The following is a 26,016-nucleotide window of genomic DNA, read 5'->3' as shown; positions in this document are numbered from 1 at the left end:
GCTGCATGTGAAACCCCAACCGGGGGACGAAACGCTCACATCTCTGAGTGGAAATATTTCATTCGGCAGCGGCCTCTGGCAGCCACAGGCCACACATAACTCCTGTGCTTTCTACTCTCTGTGTGTCTCTAACAAACACACACATTGGTAATTGTCTTTTTTTCCTCCTTCCCTCTGGTGGGCAAAGGTCCCGATTGAGATCGTAAGCGGCTGAGAGGACGGAGACTCGCGCTACGGCTTGATCATATCAAGCCTGAGGTCACTAAGAGTGCGAGGACGACTCTGATAATGTAGGTGTCCAGGAGATATTTAAGGGTCTTTTCTAACGCATAGCGGGAGGGAGATGAGTCCTCCGCCTCCTTTGAGGTTTTAACTTGCACCAGTTAAGTAAAACTGTTCCATGACTGAAACAACTTTTTCTGTGGTTTGTTTGCATTCATTCACCGCCACAGATTAAGGCCCCCCCACCCCTCAAAAAAAACACCTCACCGCTTCCTGACCTGCACTAACCACTAATCCTGAAAGACACAAAGTTCCTTCACTCAGAAACATACAGATTAAGACACGCATACCTTTGGTGGGAACCGTGCAGGTTGTGGCATCTAACCCTCTGGAAGAAGAGACCCTTTTTTCTACTAACACCTAATAAACATTCACACACACATTAACGCACTGCAGCACAAACTTACAAACAAACTTGATATGAAACATATGGTTTTTGTAAATGTGGTTTGAGTTTGCCAAGTCGTTGCTGCCGAAATGCTGACGGTCTGAACATTTATCCATTACAGAAGAAGGATCAAAGACTTTTTCTATTAAACATGTTTGATCTCGAGAACCAAAGGAGTGAAAGAAACATTACTCTTGTCACATGACATTAATCTGTATTTACCTATATGTTTATATAAGTGCAGAGTTAAATACTGTCAGTGTTTCTAGTAGATAATACAAATATTCAGTGTTATTCCAGAGTTTAAGTGTTCATCACAGCACCTCCGAGTTTTCCACAAGAATGTGTGAGCACATTTCTTTCTTTTTCTTTTTTTTTTGAGCAAGATCCACCCTAACTTGTCTGGCTTGCGATAAAAAACAAAAAGACCCCAAATATGTGCATCTGGCGAGCAGGTTCTGCGAACCGCAAAGGAATTTGATGTTTCTCCGACTCCCAATTTAGATGAGCTGAAAAACAAAACAACAAAAAAATGAAGTGTGTGACAGAGATTTGAAAACCGATGAACATTAGGAGACGTATACATGTCTTTATTATTTTATTATTTGGTTTGCTTCACTGTATTGCATTAACTTTACATGCGTGGTTGGTCGTAACGCGCCGTCTCTCCGAGCAGGTCCAGATGCTTTGACACATTTCAGTTAATTAAAAAAAAAACAAACAGTTTTCAGAGGTGTTCAGATGTGATTGATTACTTTGCAAATACAGTATTTCCACCGAGACTCTTCCTGGTCAGGAATGTGACGTTCCCCACCGGACTCCGATGACTCTTGAATCACACTTTTGTCGATAAAGTAAGTACGTTGACGGATGTAAATCACATGCTTCGATAAGCGCTGTTATTTCGACACGAAGCTTTGATTTAAAAAAAAAAAAAAAGTCACATGTAAAGGTAATATTACCCAGAAGCATCACTACACGGTGTTTCAGGCCAGTACTGTTGCCGTCCCGTTGATCCAGAGCAACATGAGCGGGACCTTTGGGATATTTGACCTTTCGTCCTCGAGTCCTTTTTCAAAAACACCGACGCACAAAGTGCCCGACTTCACGGCGAGCAACAAGACACGCATTCCTCTCAGGGGCACCTAAAAGGTTTCTGTGTTGCTTCTTCAGGCTACTGATTCAACCCATCTGACCGAGGAATTTCACCTCCAAACACACACACACACACACACTCATCACAAACAGACTGTACCAGGCATAAAAGGTCGCAACAGATATTACAACATATAAGCGTGCTGCCCTTTTAGTTCATCTAATAGTACCCATTACTCCACCCAGCTCTCTCTGACTGAGGTACAAGCGGAGGAAAAATATCACCTCATTGCTCCAATTAGCTGAAGGATACGGTTCTTTTATTTTTCTTACTGATAAAAAATTGCACGTGGGTTCCCAAAATAGCCCAAAGTGTCCATTGTGTGACTCGGGAAATGTGTTTGTGATCTTTTCGCCAGATTCAAAACAAGAAGGGAACGAGAAATAAAAACTTTGAGGGCCCGTTAAGAAGGGAAGGTGTTTTTCAAGCCCATGCAACATGCTGCAAAACCACAGAGACGCTGCGTTTGGTCGTGGAATGTGTGGCCTTCGACTCAATCAGTCACAGAGTCGCTGATTCAGAGAGAGAGAGAGAGAAAAGATCTGATTAAGCGCTTCTCATAGACACCATGTGAGGACAGCCTGGAGATTATGCAAGAGTCACATAAAGAGGCAGCAGAGCAGAGCTGAATGTCATTGTCCAGTCGGTGGTCATAATGGGGATTGTACTGGAGGTCCTGCAAAGGTGCGCCGGAGCATCTTCCCTTTGCACCGATATAGTGATGAGCAAGGTGATGCAGCAGGGAAATCATCTTCTTCAGCTGGTCCTGAGAAGCACGGCCTCCTCTTATCAGCGTTGGGTGTTCTGTGTAGGTTTAATCATCTGAAATTAAACGTACACAGAGAGAAGAATGATTCAAGAAAGCTTCGTTAAAAACACGTGAAAATAGTTGAAGTAATATGAAATGTCATAAACGGAGCGGCGGCCAGAAGACATCGGAGGAGGCCGGGAGGCTGGAAGGGTGCAGCAGTGGAAATGTGCATCTTTACTTTTTGATTTTTTTGTTACTTTTATTACTTTACTATTACCTCTGTGAGGATTTAGGACCCAGCTGCAGATTTTTCTTGCTTGGGCCTTTTTTTATGAGCAAGTGGGATTTGAAGCCCGGGGAGGAAAGGCTGCAGAAACGGCCGCTCGTTTCATCTTAAAAGTCCAAGTAAACCCGTTTCTGAGCAAATTTAATAAACTCAATCTGAACAAAATGAACAATCAAGTAAAATAAATAACCACACCGGATCAAAGGTTACCCCAACTTTTCAGGGTTTATGCAACAATATTAATGTCTGATATCTCTTCTTTTTCCACAACAGCAGGTTTGAGCTGATTAATTTCCCGTTCATGATGGATCTCGGATACATGATGGTGTAGTTCAGGACCATTAGGAGCAGCAGTATTTTATAGCTACGTTGTTCCAGCAGATCCCAGCGGCCCTGTATTCTTTATTATTTCTGAAGCAAGCTTTTCGCCCAAAACCCACGTCAGGGAGGTCTGCTTACTCTGAAATAAGTTGTTGAGTTTGTTGTTGCCACTTCCTGCAAGAAGTGAAAGAAGCCCCCCCTCCGGACTGGTTTAAATCATATCTCCCTGGCCGCACTCAGCAGGTTCAACTGAAAACATTTACATCACAACCCGTCCCCCTCTCCTCTGGTGTACCCCAAGGATCAGTGCTTGGACACCTCCTTTTCATCATCTACCTCCTCCCCCTTGACAGTATTTTCCGTAAATATAACATTCATTTTCATTGCTATGCGGATGACACCCAGCTCTACCTGTCCACCAACCTGTCCAAGAACCCCCTCTTCCAGTCATATAACACCTGTCCTGAAGCAGCTCCATTGGCTTCCAATCAAATACCGCATTACTTATAAAATTCTTCTTCTCACCTTCAAGGCCATCAACAACCAACCCCACAGTATCTTGCTGAGCTCCTTCATATTAACATACCCATCCGTTCTCTCAGGTCCTCATCTTCTATCCAACTCCCCCTCCCATCTGCTCGCCTATCCACCATGGGGTCGAGGGCCTTCAGCCGCTCGACCCCCTGCCTCTGGAACTCACTGCCACATTCAACTTTCAGACTCTGTCATCACCTTCAAATCCCGCCTTAAAACTCACCTCTTCAGACAGGCATACTCACAATAATCTTGGGACTGGAATGACCTCACTATTGCAATTTACTGTTGTTTTATGTATTGTACTTTGTTATGTTTTTGATTGATTGCCATGTTTTAATTGATTGTTTTTTTTTCCTTTTGTACAGCGACCTTGAGTGTCCTGAAAGGTGCCTATAAATAAAATATATTATCATTATTATTATTATTAGGGCCCGAGCACTGACAGTGCGAAGGCCCTATTGTATCTGTAGGAATTTTTATTTTTCTCGTTCTCATTTTCCTTCCAACGAAATGAGGACCTTTTTGCCCCCCTAAACGTGCCCCAAAAGTCACCAAATTTTGCACGCAAGCCGGCCTGGCAAAAGATTGGATGTTTAATGGTTTGCATTAATGGGCCTGGCCTAATGGCTCAACAGCGCCCCCTAGAAAACTTCGTGCCTCAAGCCCCACAATACGGTTTGACGTACATGCACGAAAATCGGTACACACTTGTATCATGTCGCAACGTAAAGAAAAGTCTCTTGGCGTCATGGCCGAAACCCAACAGGAAGTCGGCCTTTTTGAATTAATCGTGTAATTTTGGCGCAATTTATGCCATTTCTTCGGCCGTTAATGCGGCCCGAACCGTAACGTTCACCCAGGTGTGTTATACATCAAAATGTGCGTCTCGATCCTGTGACGATGGGCATTACTTTTCCCAGTCAAAAGCATTACTGTGGCAATGATAGAAGCCAAAAAGTGCACCCCCCCTTCATCTTTTGGTCCATATTTGATAGTTCCTACTTTCTGTAATAACTTTTGAATGGTTTCACATAAAGAGTTGTGGCTGGTGTCATCGGACTGGGTTTTGAGACCTTGACCTTTATTGATGAAAATTGCATGTGCGAGGGCCCGTTCATTGCTGCTTGCAGCTTTAATTATTATTATTATTATTATTTGCTATCGCCGCCTACAGCTCAAGGCCCACCGCAGCCATTACAGCAGCTGCAGGTAAACGGCTCGCCGCATTCCTGACCCAAACCTCGATGGAGACAGACGTGAGACTGACCATGCTTACCTTCTTTACGTAAAAAACACTTCCAGAGGCAGAAGCACAGGGACATAACCAGCAGAGCCGCTACCGTGGTGACTGAAATCAGGATGGCGAGAGCCGTGCCAACTAGAAGGGGAAGAAAGAGATAAGGAAATGTGTTATTTAAGTAAAGACAGATTTTCTTCAATCTGGTTAGGGTGTTGGTATTTGTGTGACGAAAATGCTCAGCATGTTTTGTGCTAATCTGAACACTGCCTCCCTAATTTGGACCAGCTCTAATCAAATTTGAGGTTTAATTCACCGTCTTACTGTCTGATTTCTCTCATGTGTGCGCGACTGAAAACACTAACGCTCGGCAAACCGGAGCCCACAAACCAAACCCACGTCGGCCCGTGCGAGTTACCTCCGGTCTCAGCTTTCAAATCTTTTAAAAGTTGGGGACGTTTGATGTTAGGCAAGTGAAAATATGCTGTAGATTTGGATGACAATCTGTGGCAATTAAATTAAATAATTATTCAGTGTGAAAAAAAGCCAGAACTCCTTCAGTCACAGCTTTAAGGTTTAATAATTACTTTGCATTGTTATTCATTAAAAGATAAGAATCACAAAATGCAGAAACGGTGTGAAAATGACTTAAATTCCCCTCATGATTCAGCTGCTGGTATAGTAAAAATCCTCTGCAGGACATTATCAGTCTAACATCATTAGGGAGGAATTTTGTCTCACTTGTCTTCACAATGTTGCTTCAGTTTGTGGTTGTTTTTCTATTTCCTTTTATTCACAGCTTTTTGCCAGAAAGCTTCGATCATTAGGATCTTGACTGGAGCACTGCGTCACCGTTCAGCCGTTTCACCTCCAGACTGTTTGGTGTCACGTTCAGCTTTTTTAGCCGCCATGTTTGACTTTACAACACTTTCAGGTCGCTGGAGCAACCCACCTCATGACCCCTCCACCACCGTGCCTGACAGTTGTTATGAGGAATTTGATTGTTATGATGTGCTTGTTGGATTTTAGCCAAAGCGCTTTGCATTGTGGGCAAACTTCCCCACCATGTGTGAAGTTAAGGGTTTCCATAAGTGTATGCGGCCCCAGGACGCCGTAGGAGGGGAGCGTTTGGGCGGCACTGCTGGTAGTTAGAGTACGTTGGATTGATTCCAGGTGGAGTTGGACTACGGCGGGGCTGCACTTCATCATCAATTCTCATCCTAACTTTAACAGACAGAATTCCTCAACACAGCCTCCATATCTGCTGTGGTCCTCTTGGCAGTGATCTCCAGCTCTCGCTTGAGTGGTTTGCAGCCAAGTGTAAAGCAGTGAGGATGAGAATCAGGGTCTCCAAATCTGAGGCCGTGGCCCTCTCCGTGTTGGAGGGGAGATGCTGCATCAAGCAGAGGAAGTGAGGTTTGTCTAAGACTTTGAATTCAATTCAATTCAATTCCATTTTATTTATATAGCGTATAGACGCTTTCCAGAGACCCATACCCAGAACATGACCCCCGAGCAGTTATTACATAAACAATGCCAGGTAAAAACTCCCCTAGTGGGAGAAAAACCTTAAGCTAAACAGTGGCAAGGAAAAACTCCCCTTTAGGAGGGAAGAAACCTTGAGCAGGACCAGGCTCATAAGAGGGAACCCTCCTGCCGAGGGCCAGACTGGGGGTCAGGGACGGCAACAGCACAGCAGGCAGGTGGAAGCAGCAACGGGATGACCAGGGGTGGGGACCGCAGGCCAGCATGCAGCTCCCGAAGCTCCGGCCATATCATCAAGTCCCAGGTTGGGGTGCAGGGTCGGGGAAAGGTTGAGAAGGGGCAGGGCCAGGGAGAGGAGTCTTGACGGACAAATCTCTCCCCCGCCTGCCCGGGCCGTTACCCTGCCCCTCTCACTCTCACGCTGCAGGATCCGGTGTTTTGCATTCAGAGATGCTCTTTGCCACCGGCAGAGGATGCTGCACCATGAACAAAAGAGAAAAAAGAGAAGAGAAGGGGGGGCCAGCACAAGAAACTACAGGAGGGATTCTAAACTCTAAAGCGACTTTGCTCACGAGTGATGCAGCATCATCTCTGAGTATAGTCTCATCTCGGGAGGAACTTGATGATAGGCAACTTTATTCATCCCCAAAGAAAAAATGTATTGTAACAGTGTAGTTTACTTAGCTGAATTCAATATGAGCATGAAATGAGTTGGATAGTAGGTGTAGTTGAGATCATCCCTGCTTTGGAGTGTTTTTCCACCTGGTAATAACTTGTAATGATGATCTCACATGAATCATCGCCAGGTGAAACAGGTAGACGGCACGGATGGAAACTTGCATCCAACATTTCAAAACCTGGGGTTTTTCATAGAAGCAAAAAAGAGCATTAAGCCATCTGTTGTCAACAAGCAGTGCAGCACTCCTGCACCACTTCTGCCGGCCCGTCCAGGGACTTTTGTCCAGCTGCACCATCTGAAATCCATGTGGGGAGACACTGGAGACCAGAACATGCTCCCGAGGCCAGATCTTTATGAACACAATACTCCTGCTGTCTCCCATTAGCACTACACGCTCATCCATCCACCGTCCAGGGATCTAACAACTCCCACTGATGATTGAGGGGGGGGGGTAAAACATTTAAAACCTCATCACTTTTACTCTCAATGTTTCTCACGGTCAACATCCTTGACCCGTCCTCGTCAAGTCATTTGGTCTTTTGGAAAGCTAATCTGCTGCTTCCACATGTGAACAATTTTCAGTTGTCATACTTTTTTTTTTTTTTTTTTTTACAAATGTTAGAAAGTACCATGATTTACCAGCAGAATTTCTCCAGGGAAGAAAATGGATCCAAAATAGCATGGAGCAATGTTTTTTTTTCTTTTCTAAGATATATGAGAAAGACACAGTTTGTTAAAACAACTGCAGCAAGAGCGGCGCTGCTCCAGAAATGACCTTTTAACCCTTCAAAGATTGATGGGCAGCAGGATTTCCTTCTGTAAGATCACTGATGATGTCGTTTCTCACCGGCGTTATGTTACACCTGAATGTTCCAGCTCTGCAAACTGGCAAAACGTCTGTTACAGAAGTTGTCCTGCTGATGATCAGTTAATCAATTACATTCGAGTCACAACACCTGACTGGAAGCGGTGAGGATGTAGACCGATTCTGTTTTTGTTTTTTTACCCGCTGTTGGTTTTATTTAATTCTAGGACTCAGTAAGGACCGCTCGTCACGTTTTAGTGTTTTAAACTTTACAGCTGAAAGAAAAATGACTGTCTTTTTTCACTTTACTGTATTCAGAAAGAGCCGATGTAACGATGCCTGCTTGAACTTTATCAGCAGCAGGAATACACCCAAGTAACGGAGACTTGCATAAGTCATGTCGGACGAAGCTTTTCAACCCCTAACTGATGCTGTGGCGAGGCCATCCAACATGTGAACAGCGCTGCTCCATTTTTAAGATTTCCAGTTTTTTAAGCTCGACTTCGGTCAACCAGGACTCAGTTCTAGGCTCCGACACGCCTCGTTGTTTCAGGCAGATTGTGTCGAGGGCGACTCAACAGGAAGTCAGCTGGCTCATACAGCAGAAATCCCAGTCATGAATATTCCAGCAATCTTCACTAGGGACAGAAATATGCTTTCTCTTGCATGTATTTTAATGTAAAACATTCCACATGAGATGATGTGTCAGTTAAGCTCCAGTTCACAGTACACCCCACGGGAATAAATTGTTGTTGAAAAAAAGTGTTTGCCTCCTTCCTGATTTCTTATTTTTTTGCATGTTGTTCACACATATTTTTCAGATCATCAAACTAATTTAAATATTAGACAAAGATAACACGAGTAAACACAAACGGCAGTTTTTAAATTAAGTTTTTTATTATTAAGGGGGAAAAAAAGAAGTGAGTAAGTGATTTCTTGATTGAGAAGAGGTGTGGCAGTAATCAGGCCAGGGTGAGGCTAGAGAAATTGAACCCAGCTTTCCAAAGATGTGATGAACCAGTTAATTTATGTTTTAACAGGGGGGGGCAATCACTTTTTCACACAGGGCTATGTAAGAATGTAGGTTTGGATTTTTTTTCCCACTTAATAATAAAAACCTTAATTTAAAAATTGCATTTTGTGTTTTCTTGTGTTATATTTGTCTAATATTTAAATTTGTTTGATGATCTGAAACATTTAAGTACGACAAACATGCAAAAAAATCAGAAATCAGGAAGGGGGCAAACACTTTTTCACACAACTGTACATATTATTAAGTTATTTACTGTTCACTAGTTCTTCCATATTTCACTTACTGTGCAGAGATTTGGGGCAATAACTATAAAACTAGGTTACACTCATTACTCGTACTTCAAAAGAGAGCAATACGATACATTCATAAGGCTGGATATCGAGATCACACTAACTCACTATTCTTACAGTCTAAAGTACTAAAACTCATGGATCTAGTGGCATTTCAATCTGCACAAGTAATGTTTAAAGCAAAAAATCATTTTTCTACCGGATAACATTCAGAAATGATTCATTGGGAGGGAAGGGGGTTATAATTTAAGGGGAAACCTAAACTTCAAATCTTTATTTGTGCGTACAACAAAAATACATTTTTGTGTATCAGTTTGTGGAATTAAACTATGGACTGGTTTGAATTTGGAGTTAAAAGAATGTACAAACAAAACAATTTATGAAGAAATATAAAGAAATGGTTAATTTGAGGTATGAAAGTGAAGACTGTGTTTAAACATCACCAGCTGTGTGTGTTCTAGTATTCTGTCATATTGTCTTTGTATGTTTATATACTTATATATACGTATTATATTTATATCATAGTTATATTATATTTATGATAGAGCTTACATCTTGTATTAAACAGGTTATTTTTGTAAAAATTATATATATTTATACAAATTAGAATAAAAAATAAATAGACATATAATTTATGTTTAGTTGTGGAAAGGGGATGGAATTAAATAAGTTTATACTTCCTCCCACTCCTTTTCGAACATGTAACTTGGAATATGTGTTTTGATGTTGTTTTTTTTCTTTACGTGGTGGAATGCCCACCTGTATTTGTTTTCATGTGTTTTTTCTTGTTTTTTTTACATGTTCGAAATAAACGAAAACGAACGAAAGGATTTTAGGTGGTCTGATGCAAACTCACTCTTAGTGTTCATGGATACAGCGATGGGGGTCTCCAGCCCTTTGTGATGCACCAAGCACTTGACGGACACGTCTTTGAGCAGCCCCGAGCGGACGGTCAGCGTGCTGATGACCAGCGTGGTGCCGTCGTCCTGCCGGAGCTGGGTGGTCACGGGGGGGCCCATGGTGCGGTTGTCCGTCTCCACGTTCCACACGATCTCCACCGGCGGACGGGACACGGACGTGCAGTTTGCCTCGATCACACCTGGAGACGTGGTCTTGTAGCTCACCTGAGGTTTGGGCAGCACTGCAAAGGGTCATGGGAAAGAGAGGGATGAAACCGGCGTCATCACAACTTTACATCAAACAAGCTCTCGCTGTTATTCAGACATCTTTGGAAAAGTATACCGTTTTGACACAAACTGGGACATCTTTTGACCGTTTATTATGTAAATGGAAACTGTTACAACCTCACATTCCTCGGATCCGCCAAGATATTAATTCCTGCTTTGACAAGATCCATAAGTAAATGTTTGACTGTTTTCAATTCCCTGTTCTCGTGGCTGTGCGAGGAATGTGATTCGCTGGAACCGAGAACATTTTGGTTGGCAGGCGAACATCCAGCCACAGATATTTGGGCCTCATAGTTTCAGCATCTTCACAGTGATTCTGAGTTATTATTTTGAACCACCGTCAGCTGGAAAGAGAAGGATTGTGGGCCGAGTTAAAGTGCAAAATGATGCGTGACGGATAATTATCAAATTATGAAAATATCCTGCGGAGTAACAAGCTGCTTTGGGATTTGCCAAAAAGGGAATAAATGTCTGTACAACAATAATATATTTCCAACAACCTTTTATGCATGACATTTAAAGCATTATTTTCAATCTCCCTTAAAAGAAATGTGATTTCTTTATCCTCCAGTTGAAGACATTCACTAAAGCCCTGTGCATCTGCTGAAGCTATTCTAATTTGATCATACTTCAAACATCTATTTTACATAATTGGACAAGATATGAAACCTACTGAATCACCTACACTTTGGTTTCACTATAATGAAGCAGCGTAAAAGGTTTTACACTATTTTCACCAGTGAAGAGCCGGTATGAAGCACTTCAACATCCTCACAAAGAAGTTAAAGAAGTATTCCTGCGTAGAAACAACTTTAGGTCTATTTATAAGTGTGAACTTTCCTTAAATGTCGAGTGATTTGAATCAAAATACTTTTGAGTTTGAATGGAGTCAACGTTTGCAGCATAATGCCAATTAAGTGGTGACGTCAAAATAAATTGCCTGATTAAGCCTCTGACAGGACTGGAATAGGACTCAAATGTCTCAATAAATACACACTTGTGAAACAATACAAAGGTCTTTGGCCATCAGAGGTTAATGTTTGCAGAGAGCAACTAACTGACGAGCATCTCCAGGAGGTTAAGAGGTCGTCGTCTTAGTCAAACATGACCGGATGTTTTCATCAGAACAAAGTGATGCTTCAATATCAGGTGCAGCCGCAGGAATAGAAACACCAGGTTAACTTTTGCCAGAGACAATCTTAAAGGAGACACATCGACTGTGTTTACATGCAGTCAATAACCCTTTTAAAACCCGAATATTGGCAATAACCCGAATTTGCACGGCCATGTAAACACCAATAACCCCCTTTGAATAACCCGAATTATGACCCCTGGGTTACTCCTTTTAAAACTCGAATATTGGGTCATGTAAACGCCAAACGGGATATCCCGATCAAACGGAACAGGAATTTGTTTTCTGTGCATGCTCTGTTCCCAAGGAATCCTGGTCTTTTGAGTCGGGGAAAAGCAAGACCACGCCAAACTTTTGGAGTGAGGAGGAAACTAATCACTTCATAAATGTAATGAAGGATATGAACATTTCTGCATTTGTAGACGGTATAAAGTACCGGGATAGCCAGATTTACAAGAAGGTGAGCGAAAAGTTGAGCGAAGCAGCATTTGTTTTGAATTTGGATACAGGAAGAAGAAGCGGAAATGACGGGAATTGCGTCATCACGTTCTCTGCGCGTCGCTAGTTTGATCCAGATATTCCAAATGATTAATTACCATGTAAACGGAATATTCTGAATGTTTCAGTAACCGGAATATTAGCAATAACCCGAATTTTGACTGCATGTAAACGTAGTCCCTAAGCGCCTCTGAATAAAAGTGTACACGACTTCCTGAGGTCTTAATCAAAGATGCCTGACATGCCTCGGTCAGAATCCCACAGAGACGCACCTTGACTCCACCCCTCATACACGGGGGGGGGGGGGGGGGGGGCCTCACTTCTGCAGCGTGAGGTTTGGTGGAGATAAAGATGGAGAGGCTGGATGACTCGACACTTATCTGGCTCTGTGATGTCATGAAACCCTAATAAACCTCAACGGCTCACTGAATGACCCGTATTCAGACTCAGGCTGCTCGACGGTAAGAGACGTGCTCGTGCTATGTCTGAGATTTTAACATAGTCACTCACTTCCGAGTCGAGCCAAGAATAATGCTTTCATAACATGTCCCATCTTGAATTAAAGTGAATAACACTTTATTAATCTCCAAAGGGAAAAGTATGTTGTTGCGGTCATATAAAAGAAAGTAAAAGTTCAAGTCAACATCAGCTGAACAACTGTTGGGAACTAGGAGCTCTTGCAGAGACAGGAGTTTGGCAGAAACCTCCAGAAATCATCACAAATCCATTTGAGTGTTGTGTTTGTTGCCTGGCAACAACCGTGCAGATGAGCCGCATCCAAACAGGGATAGAAAAATCCTCCAAACATCATAATCCGAACAGAAAACAGCTCAGGAAAAAGAAAAACAATCTCAAGGAGACAGAAAGAAAGGAGGAACCTGACAGGGTGCCACTTGAGCGGCACGATTCCACAAACTGTGGGAACATTTTGCCAAGGAGACACTAAGAACAAACTGAAGCAAGAGATGGGAAGAAGGAATATTAAATGGGTTTTTTTGAACCAGTCATCATCTGAAACATGAATATTTCCTTTAACAGCCTCCGCTTTAACACACGGCTTCCACACGAGTCACGCGTGTTTAGAGACACAAAAGAAGACAGGCATAACGGGAGGAAGGTGAGAAAGAAGCATCTGCTCAGACGGACCCAGTGCACCTCACAATACGGATGATCAACATCCTAAAACAAGCAGAAAAGCGACTTCTGCAGCCAGCGTATTCTGCAATGGTCTGCTGACCTGAAGAACATTTAAGCTGCATGCAGAAGTCATAAAAGAAGGAGCCACTAGCAACTAAATCCAGCTGCAGGACATGTCTGGAAAAGCATTAAATGTCTTTCACAAAAGTTCCAGACTTCAGATAACAAGTATTGTGTATAAAATGGAATTTAATGACTAAATGATAACCATAGATTCACATTATGGTAGTTTAGGTACACAAGTCCTTGAAAAACAGAGTTTCACATTGTCAAATACCTCAAATTCATAAACCTGTTTGTCCAAACTGGATGTTAAAAAGCTCAGATCAAAGAGAGTCTGGACATAAGGCCCCTATTTAACATAAAACACTCTCATTCTTCCCAAAATAGCATCAGTGACCAACATGATGTTAGTGTTTTAATACTTCTGGGCCAAAGTTTGATTTTCTCTTTCATGCAAGAGTATTTCAAACTGTGAAAACAGCTATTGTGTGCGCGCCGGCCTTCACTACGTCATCCTGACTGTAGCGGGGCAGAGAGATATTAATGCTAATCATGCCTCAGCACTGGGAACACCTACTGTACGGTTCAATTTCAAACAAAAGCACATCTGTTTTCTTGAAGATACTGGGAGAGAGAGGGAGCGAAACAATTGGAGGAAAAGTGAACGAGCACAAAGGGAGGCGGACAAAGCACAGAGGGCATCACTGTCTGCTGAAAACACTGCCACAGTCATGCGTCAGGGCCTCAGTCCCTGCCTCCATCATTCTTCCGAATGGTCCATTCTTCACACGGACACACTTGTTCTGTGTCTGCGCAGCTCGCAGATCGGCCGACACCCGGCTCTTGCTGCTGTATCATAAAACTAGCGGCAGCATTCCAGTCTAAATCCCAGGTGAAGCTGTGGCCCCCCGTCTGCAAAGTCCAGGCTAAGCCTTCCCTCACAACCAAAGCCTCTTCCCTTATTTTCCTCCTGCCCGCCCTGCTCCTACGTTTATTGTACGACAGACTCACTCGCAACAACAGCATCTGAAACATCTGCATCTGATTAACTTTCTCTCATAACCGGACGCAGAAACAAAGAAAGAACTCAAGTGAGGATCACTCTGGCACTCCAGAGTCGACGTCTTCGTGCCAATTTAATGAATTTGATGCAAAAACACAACAATCATTGCATCCACAGTTTAGCACCTGAAAATTAACTAAAGTCCTCACTGAACATCTGCAGACTCTGATAATCCACTACGAATGCATGCATTTAGAATTGGTCTCAGCAGATGATCTGTCCTTGTGTACGGCATCTCTGGTGAGGTCACCGGGGGAAAAACTTCACTGTGAAATCTTGCTGTAATGTGTTTTTGCATGACATGTGAAGTTTAGATGTGAAGTTTAGATGTGAGTGAACGAGCTGCCTTGGATGGGTTGAGTAAAGCGGGCCCCCTCAATCCTCTTAATACAGGAGACGGAGCACCTTTACGTGTTCAAATTCACCCTCCTTTAATACCCCTTTTCCACCAAACCGGTTCCAGGGCTGGTTCTGGTTCTGGTTCTGGTTCTGGACCAGTGCTGAGTTTGGAACCGGGCTTTCTGTTTCCACTGACAAAGAACTGGCTCCGGGCCGGAAAACCGGTTCCAAGGTAGCACCAGCTATTTGCTGGGCCAGAGGAAAGAACTGCTTACGTAAGCGGAGGGGGCGGAGTTATTAAGACCAAGGGCAACAGCAAGACTGTGAGACGGCGCCGTTTTCAAATAAGCAACGAATTATTAGAGGGAATGAGCATGACGTCACAGATGCGACTTCAGCGGGTTACCCCCACTGAGTGGCAGAAAGACTGAGTGACAGCATAAACTTTCAGTCTGAGCACTCGAAAACTTCTAAAATGGGAAAGAGCTGTTGTGCAATCGGCTGTACTCATAGATTTAGCAAGAGTTATTGTTTTACAGACTGCCGAAAAATAAGCTTAAAAGAGACAAATGGATCACTGCAATTCGCAGAAACAATTGGATTCCAAGCACCGAAACGTGAATTTGCTGTTCCCATTTTGTTTCAGGTAATGTTGTATTTTTGGGTAGCTAACGTTAAACGGTCAAATCATAAAGTTTGGTATCACTTTAATTTAGCCAACAAATCCTGCCTTGAAGTAGGACTAAACGTCAAGACTTTTGTATGCCTTCAAGCTTTGCTTCGTGTATTTCCCCGGCGTAGAAATTAAGTACATATAAATATCAGGAAATTCGATTTGTGGACAAATATTAATGTCAATGGACCACTGGTTCTTCAGGTAAGTGTACGGGTCACTGTCAAGTCCAACTACCGGTACCTTTAATTTATCCCGTCTTCTCCACAGTTTCCCCGACTAGTTACAGCCGTTTTTGCCTCTCTGTGCGAGTAAGGGAGCGTGGTCCAGTGGGGACATGACGTCAATGCAAACCCTCTATATGGACACAGCAAAGCAGCAGTGGATTGTGGAGGAGAGAACCTGTCTTTTAGTGATGTGGTCCACGGAGGTGCTACAGTACGTGGACCAAGTCCGTATTAGAGCAAATACGCTGTTGCTTCGATTTTCGCGCAAACGCATTGACATAACTGACGTTTGCAGCGACATAATGGGGTGGCTCCCCTTAGCACCCGAGCTGTGGAAAAGCAAACCGGTTCTCAGCTGGTTCGCAAGTTGAACGAGTTGTGAACCAGCACCAACACTGGAACCGGTTTGGTGGAAAATGGGTATCGTATCCTTTTGGTTGTTGCTGTTCGACTTCTCCTCTGCCCTTCTACGGACTCGGACCTCTTCTTCTATGTATGGCGTCTCAAACACGATAGAGATGACCATCAAACTCAAATACCTTCACTATAATAACATGAACACCCCGCCCTGGCAAGCTAACATAAATAAACAGAAACAGCTCCTCTGTGTCTGAGGATATTGCTCCAGTTCAGGGGTCGGCAACCCAAAATGTTGAAAGAGCCATATTGGACCAAAAACACAAAAAACAAATATGTCTGGAGCCACAAAAAATGAAAGGTCTTGTTTAAGCCTTAGAAAGAAGGCAAATGGTGAAAGGAGAAATGTCGAGAAAAAAGTAAAAATGTTGAGAAAAAAGTTGAAATGTCGAGAAAAAAGTCGAAATGTTGAGAAAAAAGTTGAAATGTTGAGAAAAAAGTTGAAATGTCGAGATTAAAAAGGAAAGGAAAAAGGAAGAAAAAAAAGAGAAAAAAAGGAAAAAAGAAGAAAAAAAAAAGAGAAAAAAACGAAGGAAAAAACAAGAAAAAAAACAGAAAAAGGGAAAAAAAAAAGAAGAAAAAAAGGAAAAAAAGGTCAAACATTTTTGAAAAAGCTCCAGGAGCCACTAGGGCGGCGCTAAAGAGCCGCATGCGGCTCTAGAGCCGCAGGTTAGCGACCCCTGCTCCAGTTGAAAGACGCCACTCATCCCTCAGAAATGATCTGGTTGAAAGAAGCTGTACTATTTAAGTATCTTTGGTCTAAGTTTGATGATAAATACCAACATGTATGTTGCATCCAGGTCATATTTGGATGCTAAGTTGTAAATCCTGCGATAACACGCCGCTGAGTCATTTATCCTCTGATTTGTCACGCTTCCTTTAAAGGATATCTAGAAGAATGATCGGTTTGTGTAAAACTGGTCCAGATTTTCCTCAGGAATCCAGCGGGTGAGTGAATCAGCGAGGATTTAAACTCGCGCTCCGTCCTCCGACTGACAGGAGACATGTCAGAGAACGACCCCCATAATTCCCAATTCAGAGCAGATATAATGAAATCACCATTGGGAGCTGGCCGGGAGAAGGAGACGGCCATAAACTGGAGATACAAACACATTCATGAGCAGGTGCTGGGCTGGGGTTTTTGGTTTTTAACAGATATTTACCGTAGGTGGAGAGGCAAACCACGGAGCTCTTTAGTCCCTCGGACTGTGTTTCGTACTGGCAGGTGTAGCAGCCCTCGTCCTGGATGGCCACGGGCTGGATGGTGAGCTGACTGTCGGACAGGGAGGCGGCGAGCCACGCTCTCCCCTGGTACAGCGGCTCGATCATGGGGTCGCTCCGCTTGGCGAAGGAGGCCACGTCCTTGGACTCACCTTGGGCGGAGGTGTGTTTCCACACGACCTGCTGAACCTTCTCAGGCAGGCCGTAGGAGCAGGACAGGGAGGCCTTCTTCCCGCTGACGGCCGTCTTGTTTCTCTCAGCCTCGACTTGTGCTGGAGGGGTGACAACCAGTACTCAAAAAATCAGGGGGGATGGTGGATTTTATCATATGGGGACAGATCATTTGTGCTGATTACAAATAATATAATATATTACAAATAATAGCACTGACCAAAACACCTGCAGAAATACTGCAGGAATGACATAGCAGCAGTTAAATGCAGCCTTCTGTAAGCTTTAAATATCCACTGGGCTTACATCAAATACATCAAAACACAACAATAAAAAAACGTTTTCTGAACTTATCAATATGACTCTGTCCTTCACAGGATAAGTAAAATGGATCACTGCAAAACTCAAAATCTTAACAAGAATATTTGTCTTATTTCTAGTTAAAATGTCTCATTTTAGTAAAAAAAATCTCATTACACTTAAAACAAGACTCATCACTGGAAAAAAACAACAATTTTCACCTGTTTCAAGTAGATTTTCACTCAAAATAAGTAGAAAAATAGATTTTTTTGCTTGTAATGAGAAGATAAATCTCAGATTTTCCTACTTATTTCAAGTGAATATTTACTTGAAACAGGTGAAAATGGTCAAATAAGTTATTTTTCTGGTGTTATTTTTCTGGTGATGACTCTAAATGTTGAAAAAGCAGTAAAACCACATTCATTGATGAAATGACATAAGGGATGGAAAGGAGGGATGGCAGTTTTACAGGGGGGATGATTTGGACCGTTTTTATTTCAGGGGGGATGCCATCCCCCTCATCCCCCTCAACTCCAGTACTGGTGACAACAATGTGAAGCGTGAGGAAGAAAACATGGCGAAAAGAGTAGGAGGACAGAGAGCAGAAACAGGACAATGTTAATATTCAGAAATATGAGGCCCCCCTGCAGAAACGGCTCGCTGGAATCTCGCCCAGCTGTTTCTGGTTAGTGGACTAAGCCGTCCTCCTCCTCCCAGCGCTGCACGGCTCTTTATTAACACGACCGGCTCGGTCTCAGCAGGCTCATGAGCTCGTGTTCGGAGGCTAACGGCGGTTTCAGGGACTATACTCGCACATCTCCAGTTTCAAGCGGCGGGTGCAAAGGGAAGGCATCCAAAAATCCGTCCAACCATGAAACACCGACAGGAAAAGCAGCTCTGGAGAATGAGCAGACGAGTGGCATGGCCTTTGTTAACGCGTGCAGAAAGTAGTTATCTCTTGTCTAGTTGAAATGTTTATACTTGACATCTGCATTCTCGGACACGCTGCTCTAAAGTCTCAGTACACTTTTCCTGCATTAATGCTGCGTGAACTACTTTGGCCAAGTGCATTGATGAAATGTCAGACCGTGACAGATTTCTGGATTTGTTGCCATAAAAAGTCTGGATGCCCCTTTTTGCCTTCGGTTCAAAGCACAAAGCGTCAATTTCTTCCCCCCAAAAAAGAAAGAGAAAAGAAATACTGATTTGTGCAACCAAAAAGGACATTTCCACTGAGTGACGCGTTGATGCCGCGTCCAAACGTGATGTGAGGGACCAAAGAAGGACAAATGTCTACATCTCTTCCAACTGTTCGTTTAGGAACAATTGTCATGTTTTTTTTGTTCCTCAAAGACTCTGCCATGTCAGAAATTACTGTATTTTCTGGACTATAAGCCGCTACTTTTTTCATAGGTTTTGAACCGTGCAGCTTATACAAAGGTTCTATTCTGTGGATTTTTCTTCCACCACTAGGGGGCGCTCTAACCGGAATTAGAATCAAAACTAAGACAAAATAAATGCAAAGAAGAATACGCTACTTCTTCTTCAGCAGATAGAAGTAGGTAGAAGCAGATTTCAAACAGATAAATAAATATATATCGGTTATTTTCTCTTGGTTCTGTCCCGTTTTAATCAGCAAAGTTGCTGCCGTGTTAAAAGACACTGTTAGGAAAGGATCTATTTAGGTACAAACATGTACATCATTTACAGTTCAAAATCCTTCTGTACATGTAGTAAATATCTAATCTAACAACATAAATATCTGTGGCTTGCATATCTTTTTCTTTTAAATAGAGCGGATGCGGCTTGTATGCAGGTGCGGCTTGTATATCCTTTTTTAATTATTATTTTTTTTTAATAGAGCGGGTGCGGCTTATAGTCCAGAAAATACGGTAAATACAATGATTATTATTTATTATTACTAATCTTAAGCTGTTCTTGAGACAAGAGAGAGAAAAAAAAGGAAATGCTTCCCAGGTCCAAACTGTCTGCAGTGAAATACAAGTCAGAGTAACAATCCCTGCGTTTCACTTTAATAAATCCACCGTTTTCAAAGTCCAAGAACAGAAAACAGATGTGACTTAATATTCTTGCTGCATCCGACCGAGGACAGGTTTCATAAGACTGCAGCTCGCGGACATGTGAGCTCCTCCGTTGGTCTCCGAGGACGAGGTTCGGCCTCCCGTCACTGTTCCAGTGGGATTATGACTCAGCCGGGCCTCGAGCGGAGCCCTCTCCCACCCAGTTCACCACTCCTCCGCACCACACGCAGCATGCTTCTCTTATTAGGGCTGATTTGTCGTAGATGCACTGTTTCATCGTTTCCATATTTTCCCCTATGACCCTTGACTAATCAAAGCGGCAGAGATGATCATGGAGCCAAAGTTTGATCCACTGATCCAGATATTAATATCACTTTGGAGAAAGAAATAGTCAACTGGTTCTTTCTGGTTTTACGCAAAGATTGTTGATTATAGTCGATGGAACAGATGAAATGGTTTAAATTAAGGACAACGTCCCGAAGTACGACAGGAAGTGTGCGGAGCCTATGACTGACATGTTAAAGTCATACAAAGATGTAATCGTAGGCTTTCAATTACAGGGTGAACTTTGTCAACCTTCAGTTTGGAAACAGCTTTTTCTGAGGCAGTTTAGCACTTAAATGTCATCGTTTTGTCCTTTCTGAAGCCAAAAGTGCCTTTCATGGGCTCAATCTCACTAATGTCACAATCAATATGTAGAGATCATGTTGCTTTGTGCAGAGCAGCATCCAACTGAGATCACAGACTATTCAGTAAATATGAAAACAGCACAGAGGAACTCTTATAGTTTTTAGCTTTACAGTTGTTCCCCTCCAGGTACGAAGGTTGAGCTGCTTTAACAACGTCGTCCATGATTAACTCTCTTGCTTGTTTGATGCGTGTCATCGTACCGTGGAGCGATTGGTAATTGTCATAAGAGACAACTGGGACGGAAGCACAAAGCTACTTTGACTGATTTTTGCTGATAACAGCAACATGAAACGGCCAAAGCTGGAGGACGCTTCCTAAAACTAATCAAATATCAGATATTTTATCATGAAAGAAACTCTTTTGGTCTGCTTTAAGGGTGCAAAGGCCCAAAACGTGGATGACAGTTAAAACTAACAACAGCTGTAGCTAATGTATCTTGTGTCGTAGAGGATGTATATGAATCAGTTTCATTTTAAGAAACACACTGGTCATAAAGTGTTAGTTCACATGATGAGATGAATTTCCCTCGGGATTAATAAAGTATCTATCCATCTATCCATCCATCCAATTCATGGGGAAAATGGGTTAATTTATCATTTCCCAGCACTGATTTGACACTGAAGGCTGGAAAACATGTCTGACTCCACCGTACTTCAACAAATATGATCACACTTTCAGGCACTTCCACGTCAGGGAAACTTTGGCCTTAAAGGTATTGTGACATCATTTTTAACATGCTTTTAACACTATTAAAAGTCTTGGCCAACATCCCTCAAATGTGTCTAAAAGAGTGTAACAAGAAAAACTTCACTCTTAGTACTCTTTTCCTGGCTTTTTATTACAGTGTTTTTTTGCCCCGTGAAAAATGCTTCCTTTCCCCCCTTTCCTGTCAATCATTGCTCCGCTCCTCCTCCAAACCTCCTCCTCCTCCAGCCATACGCTCACAGCGGCGTCGGAGAGCGACAGGCGAAGCATGCACGGAAAAGCAGGAGGGTGAACCACAGCAAACAATCATAAAAATAAAGGCATGTAAATAAAGTGTCCCCTTATCTTAAGTCCAGTCAGTGGCCGCGGGTCTTCTTAGCAGTTTTCCTCCGCTGATGAGAACAGAAGAGGCTGTAAACAGCTCCGTGTTAAGCCTGATTTATGGTTCCGCGTTAAATCGACGCAGAGCATACGCCGTAGGGTTCAGCGTACGGTGCGCGTCGCCGCGTAACCCTTCGCCGTAGGTTCTGCGTCGGTGTAACGCGGAACCATAAATCAGCCTTTATGGTGCGCTGGAGAAGAGAGGAGGCAGGGAGCTGGGTGGAGGGGGCGGTGATTTAGCGGGCCGTTACGTAACGGCCCGCCAGCAAACCAGGTGCGCCGTTTTTGCACAGTTATGCGGAAAATCCCAGAAAGCACACAATACACTGAATGTTAAAAGTTTGTTGTTTTTTGGGTGTAATTGATGTCAAGACACCCAACAAAACACAAAAAATCAAGAAAAATGTGTTTTTCATGTCACAATCCCTTTAAACAGTTATTACACAGTCAGAACACACAGTAATATTGTAATAGTAATATAACTGCCAGATATTGAAAGTTGAAGTTATATTGGGAAAAAAAATGGACAGGAGCACTGATTCTTTGCACATTTGACAATTCTACAGCCATAAAATCAAAATAAATCCAGGCGGCCTGAATGTAATTACAGTAGTAAGGAGGTTAAACTCTACATGTACTACGTGAAGTTAATAGTTTGTAAAACCAATTTAAACTATAAAAAGACAGTAAATGATTTTCCCTCCTGGTCCCCTTTTGCATACATTTCCATCCTTTAATTACTCTTTCCTGAAATCTGCTTCATATCGTTTATGAACTTCTAAATGACATCTAATTGGGTTTCACGCTGCCTCTTTATTGATGAAGGTGAAGATCAGGATGGGCCTCCTTACCAGTGACAGTGAGGCACGTCTGGCCCTGCTTGGGCCCGGTGGGATGCAGGTGAAAGATGCAGGTGTAGCATCCCTCATCTCGGAAGCCCACCCTGCGGATCTTGATTGCTGAGCTGTCCTTCGGGGAGGTGGAGAGCTCCACGTGCTGCTGCCCGCTCACGCTGTCTCTGTTGCCGGGGTGGTAGCGCAGCAGCGTCTGGTTCTGGGAGTCCAGCCACTGCACCTCCTTCAGCGACTCGCCCCGCTCCCTGGAGACACTGCAGGTCAGAACGAAGGGCTGCTGCACTGGAGCCTCCAGCCGCCCCGGCGCCGTCACTCTGCCTGGAACATCCAGAACCACACAGAGAATAAGCTGCTGTACTTTGACTTTTCATGACCTTGTAAGCTTCTGTCTGAATACTCACAGTGAATCTGTCCAAGCAACGGCAGGAGTAAACACACCTGCAGAGCTTTCCTACAAGCGGCAGGGACCATCATCTTCTTCACTGCTCAGGAGGATGAGGAGGAGGAGGAGTCACAATAAAAAGATGAAATCAAATGTTCCTCTAATTTTCAACGAGTCAGCGTTGAATGACTTTTGAAAAGCTAACCTTGTTATACTCTAATACCAGAACTAAGAACCAAGAAGATTCTTGATCAGTGACTAGGCCTGTGTTGAAAAAAACGTTTTTCCGATTCTAAATCGATTCTCATATCAATTCCTAAAAATCAATTCGTATGTCTAAAGATCGATTTTTTTTTTTCATTATTACATTACAACTTTTGGTATTTTTTTGTTTATGCCCAAAAAAGGAATGTTTTGTTGCACACAAGAATAACTGGTGCCATGTTTTTGCCTTTAAATATGTTTAAAGGTATGAAAACATTAACGTTTTCAGCTATAATTGCATAAATTGTCTATATTCCATTACTTTATATACTGTCTTGGGTATACATTTGCATAAAATGCTCAAAACCAAATTCTTAAAAATCAAAAACCGAAATAGACCGAAAATGGAAAAAAAATAAACTGAATGTGGGGAGAAAAAAAACCCGATTTCATACGGCCTCTGTTTGCTGCCCTGGTTCTGTTTGATAATTCTGCCCCACGATGTTTCTGAAAGCAGTTCTATCAGCATTCTGGGAGCTGATTGGTCCTTACAGCATCATTAGCTGTTGAATCTCAATATAATATTAGTATTAATATGCTGCATAATTACACAGTCATATAATTCATGCAACAGCTCAAAAAACTGTTTTAATAACACTAACCGATATCAATGTTGGAATCGAATCGGATCGGATCGGATTGAGTCAAATCTTGATAATCGATTCTGAATCTTAAGAATCGGAATCAAATCGATTCTTGGCATTAGAATTGATCCCCAGCCCTATTAGTGACCCTCTCAGTACATCAAAGTTAGTGTGTTTATACGTTTTACTACACTAGTAAATAAATACAGGATATTAAATGATTTAATACAAAGCTAATATGACAGCTTCTTATAATTATGCACAGAACAAATGACATAAAAGCTTCATGTCTGCAAGTAGATAAAATGATCTGTAGTCAGTGGTGGATTGTGACCTAACTTCAGCATGGTGCTTAAATAAAAAAATTAAAAAAAGTTTGTATTCTTTAAATATTTCCATGTGACGCCAGCAAACAACTTTTTTTTATAGTGACTAATACAAACTAAGTGAATCACTCATGAAAAGATGGTCATAAAAATGACTAAATGCAACTCTTCATTAAAAACACAGAATTTAACTGATGCTATCCTGCGGTTTTATCAATAATAATAATAATAATAATAATAATAATAATAATAATAATAATAATAATAATAATAATAATAATATCCATCAACTCATCATTTATACCCTCTTATTCCTCGATTCAGGGTCTGTTGGAGCATTATACCCTTGATGAAAGGGAGTGGTTCACCCTGGACAGGTCTCCAAAATGATAACAATAATGATCATCATCATCATCATCATCATCATCATCATTGTAATCATCATTACATTTGTAAGCTTCTTCTCATACTATAACTATTGTCAGAGAGTTCCAGTGTCTAAAGTTAAAACAGGAAAAAAAGCTCACTACATCGGATTTCACCTAGTTACACACATAACAGGGAGACTTGAGACACTCACCTATTGCGTTCAAATACAAAAGGTACAATCCAACAGTTTAAGAAGCTCTACCTCTCCAACATCCCGCGCATCCTTATGATCCAGCAGTCTATGGGCACATCACCAAGCCAGAAACTAGTTCTCACTCATCCCTCGTCCGAGTCTGACTCTGAGTAAATGTGTTCTGCAGAACAGACTGGGTGAGCAGCAGCAGTGAACGGTGAGGAGCTCCGAGCTCGGACCTCAGATCAGACTCCAGCAGATCAGATCAGCCACGGGCCGTTCATGTCTGAGGCTCACAGCGCCACCCAGCGTCCATTTATGTGCATTGCTGAACTTCAACAGAATAGAATAGAATACTTTTATTGTCATTATACAGGACTGTCTCAGAAAATTTGAATATTGTGATAAAGTCCTTTATTTTCTGTAATGCAAAAATGTCATACATTCTGGATTCATTACAAATCAACTGAAATATTGCAAGCCTTTTATTATTTTAATATTGCTGATCATGGTTTACAGTGAAAACTCAAATATCCTATCTAAAAAAATTAGAATATTCTGGGAATCTTAATCTTAAAGTGTAAGCCATAATCAGCAATATTGAAATAATAAAAGGCTTGCAATATTTCAGTTGATTTGTAATGAATCCAGAATGTATGACATTTTTGTTTTTTTAATTGCATTACAGAAAATAAAGAACTTTATCACAATATTCAAATTTTCTGAGACATTCCTGTACATGGGTACAGTGAGATTAAAAGCAGCATCACCTCTCCAGTGCAAGACAGTGCAAACAGATAAGAAATATAAATGATGTAAAAATATAAAAAGGGTAAGGTGCATTTTGAATAGTGAAATCAAGACCTGAGATCCTATCTGCAGATAATAACATAAACTGTAACTACACATGTGGTGGAATATTGCACAGATAGGCCGGGAAAAAGTATTGCACGGTAAAAAAAACAAAAAACAACAGTAATGAAGATGAAGACATTCACATTTTTGATGTGATCAAAAACATTTTTAATCTAAAGTTTATCACTAAATCTGCCTATTACCACCTGAAAAACATTGCTAGGATTAAGGGGATTCTGTCTAAACAAGACATGGTAAAACTTATTCTTGCATTCATTTTCAGTAGGTTGGATTATTGCAATGACATCTTTACAGGCCTTAACCAGAAATCAATCAGGCAACTGCAGCTGATCCAGAACGCTGCAGCCAGTGGCAGCGTTCAGTTATTCTGCTCCTCACCGGTGGAACAAACTTCCTGTAGACCTGAGGTCTGCTCCAACTGTCAGCTCCTTTAAATCAGGCCTAAAATCATTACTGTTTACTGAAGCGTACTCTTAAATTAAATACTTACCTGCTGTACTCTACTGTCCTTACTTTTAACAACTTGTGCTTTTTATTATTTTACCTCTTTTCTTATTGTTTTATTTAATTGTTTTGTATTATTAATTCTTATTTCTATTTCCCTTTTTAATTGATTTGTTACTGTTTAATCGTGTCTTGCTGCTTTTGGTGTTGATGTAAAGCACTTTGAAT

The 26,016-nt window shown here is 42.1% G+C and overlaps 1 protein-coding gene across 1 annotated transcript; it reads right to left on the bottom strand.

The window, feature by feature from the left end:
• Nucleotides 1-1,239: 1,239 nt before the first annotated feature.
• zgc:113337 (uncharacterized protein LOC503741 homolog) lies at nt 1,240-24,673 on the bottom strand. The gene is made up of 7 exons (XM_061723358.1): nt 24,487-24,673; nt 22,752-22,832; nt 22,348-22,668; nt 17,150-17,479; nt 10,107-10,391; nt 4,998-5,099; nt 1,240-2,648 (listed from the first exon to the last, which is right to left on the bottom strand). Exons 2-7 carry the CDS (start codon nt 22,822-22,824, stop codon nt 2,641-2,643), a joined length of 1,119 nt encoding a protein of 372 aa, XP_061579342.1. The 5' UTR covers nt 22,825-22,832; nt 24,487-24,673; the 3' UTR covers nt 1,240-2,640.
• Between the last annotated feature and the right edge of the window lie 1,343 nt (nt 24,674-26,016).

The sequence above is a fragment of the Cololabis saira genome, chromosome 6 (assembly GCF_033807715.1).
Source record: "Cololabis saira isolate AMF1-May2022 chromosome 6, fColSai1.1, whole genome shotgun sequence".
Lineage (NCBI taxonomy): Eukaryota > Metazoa > Chordata > Actinopteri > Beloniformes > Belonidae > Cololabis > Cololabis saira.
Note: the sequence above shows the minus strand (reverse complement) of the source record. Positions and strands in the feature narration are given on the sequence as shown.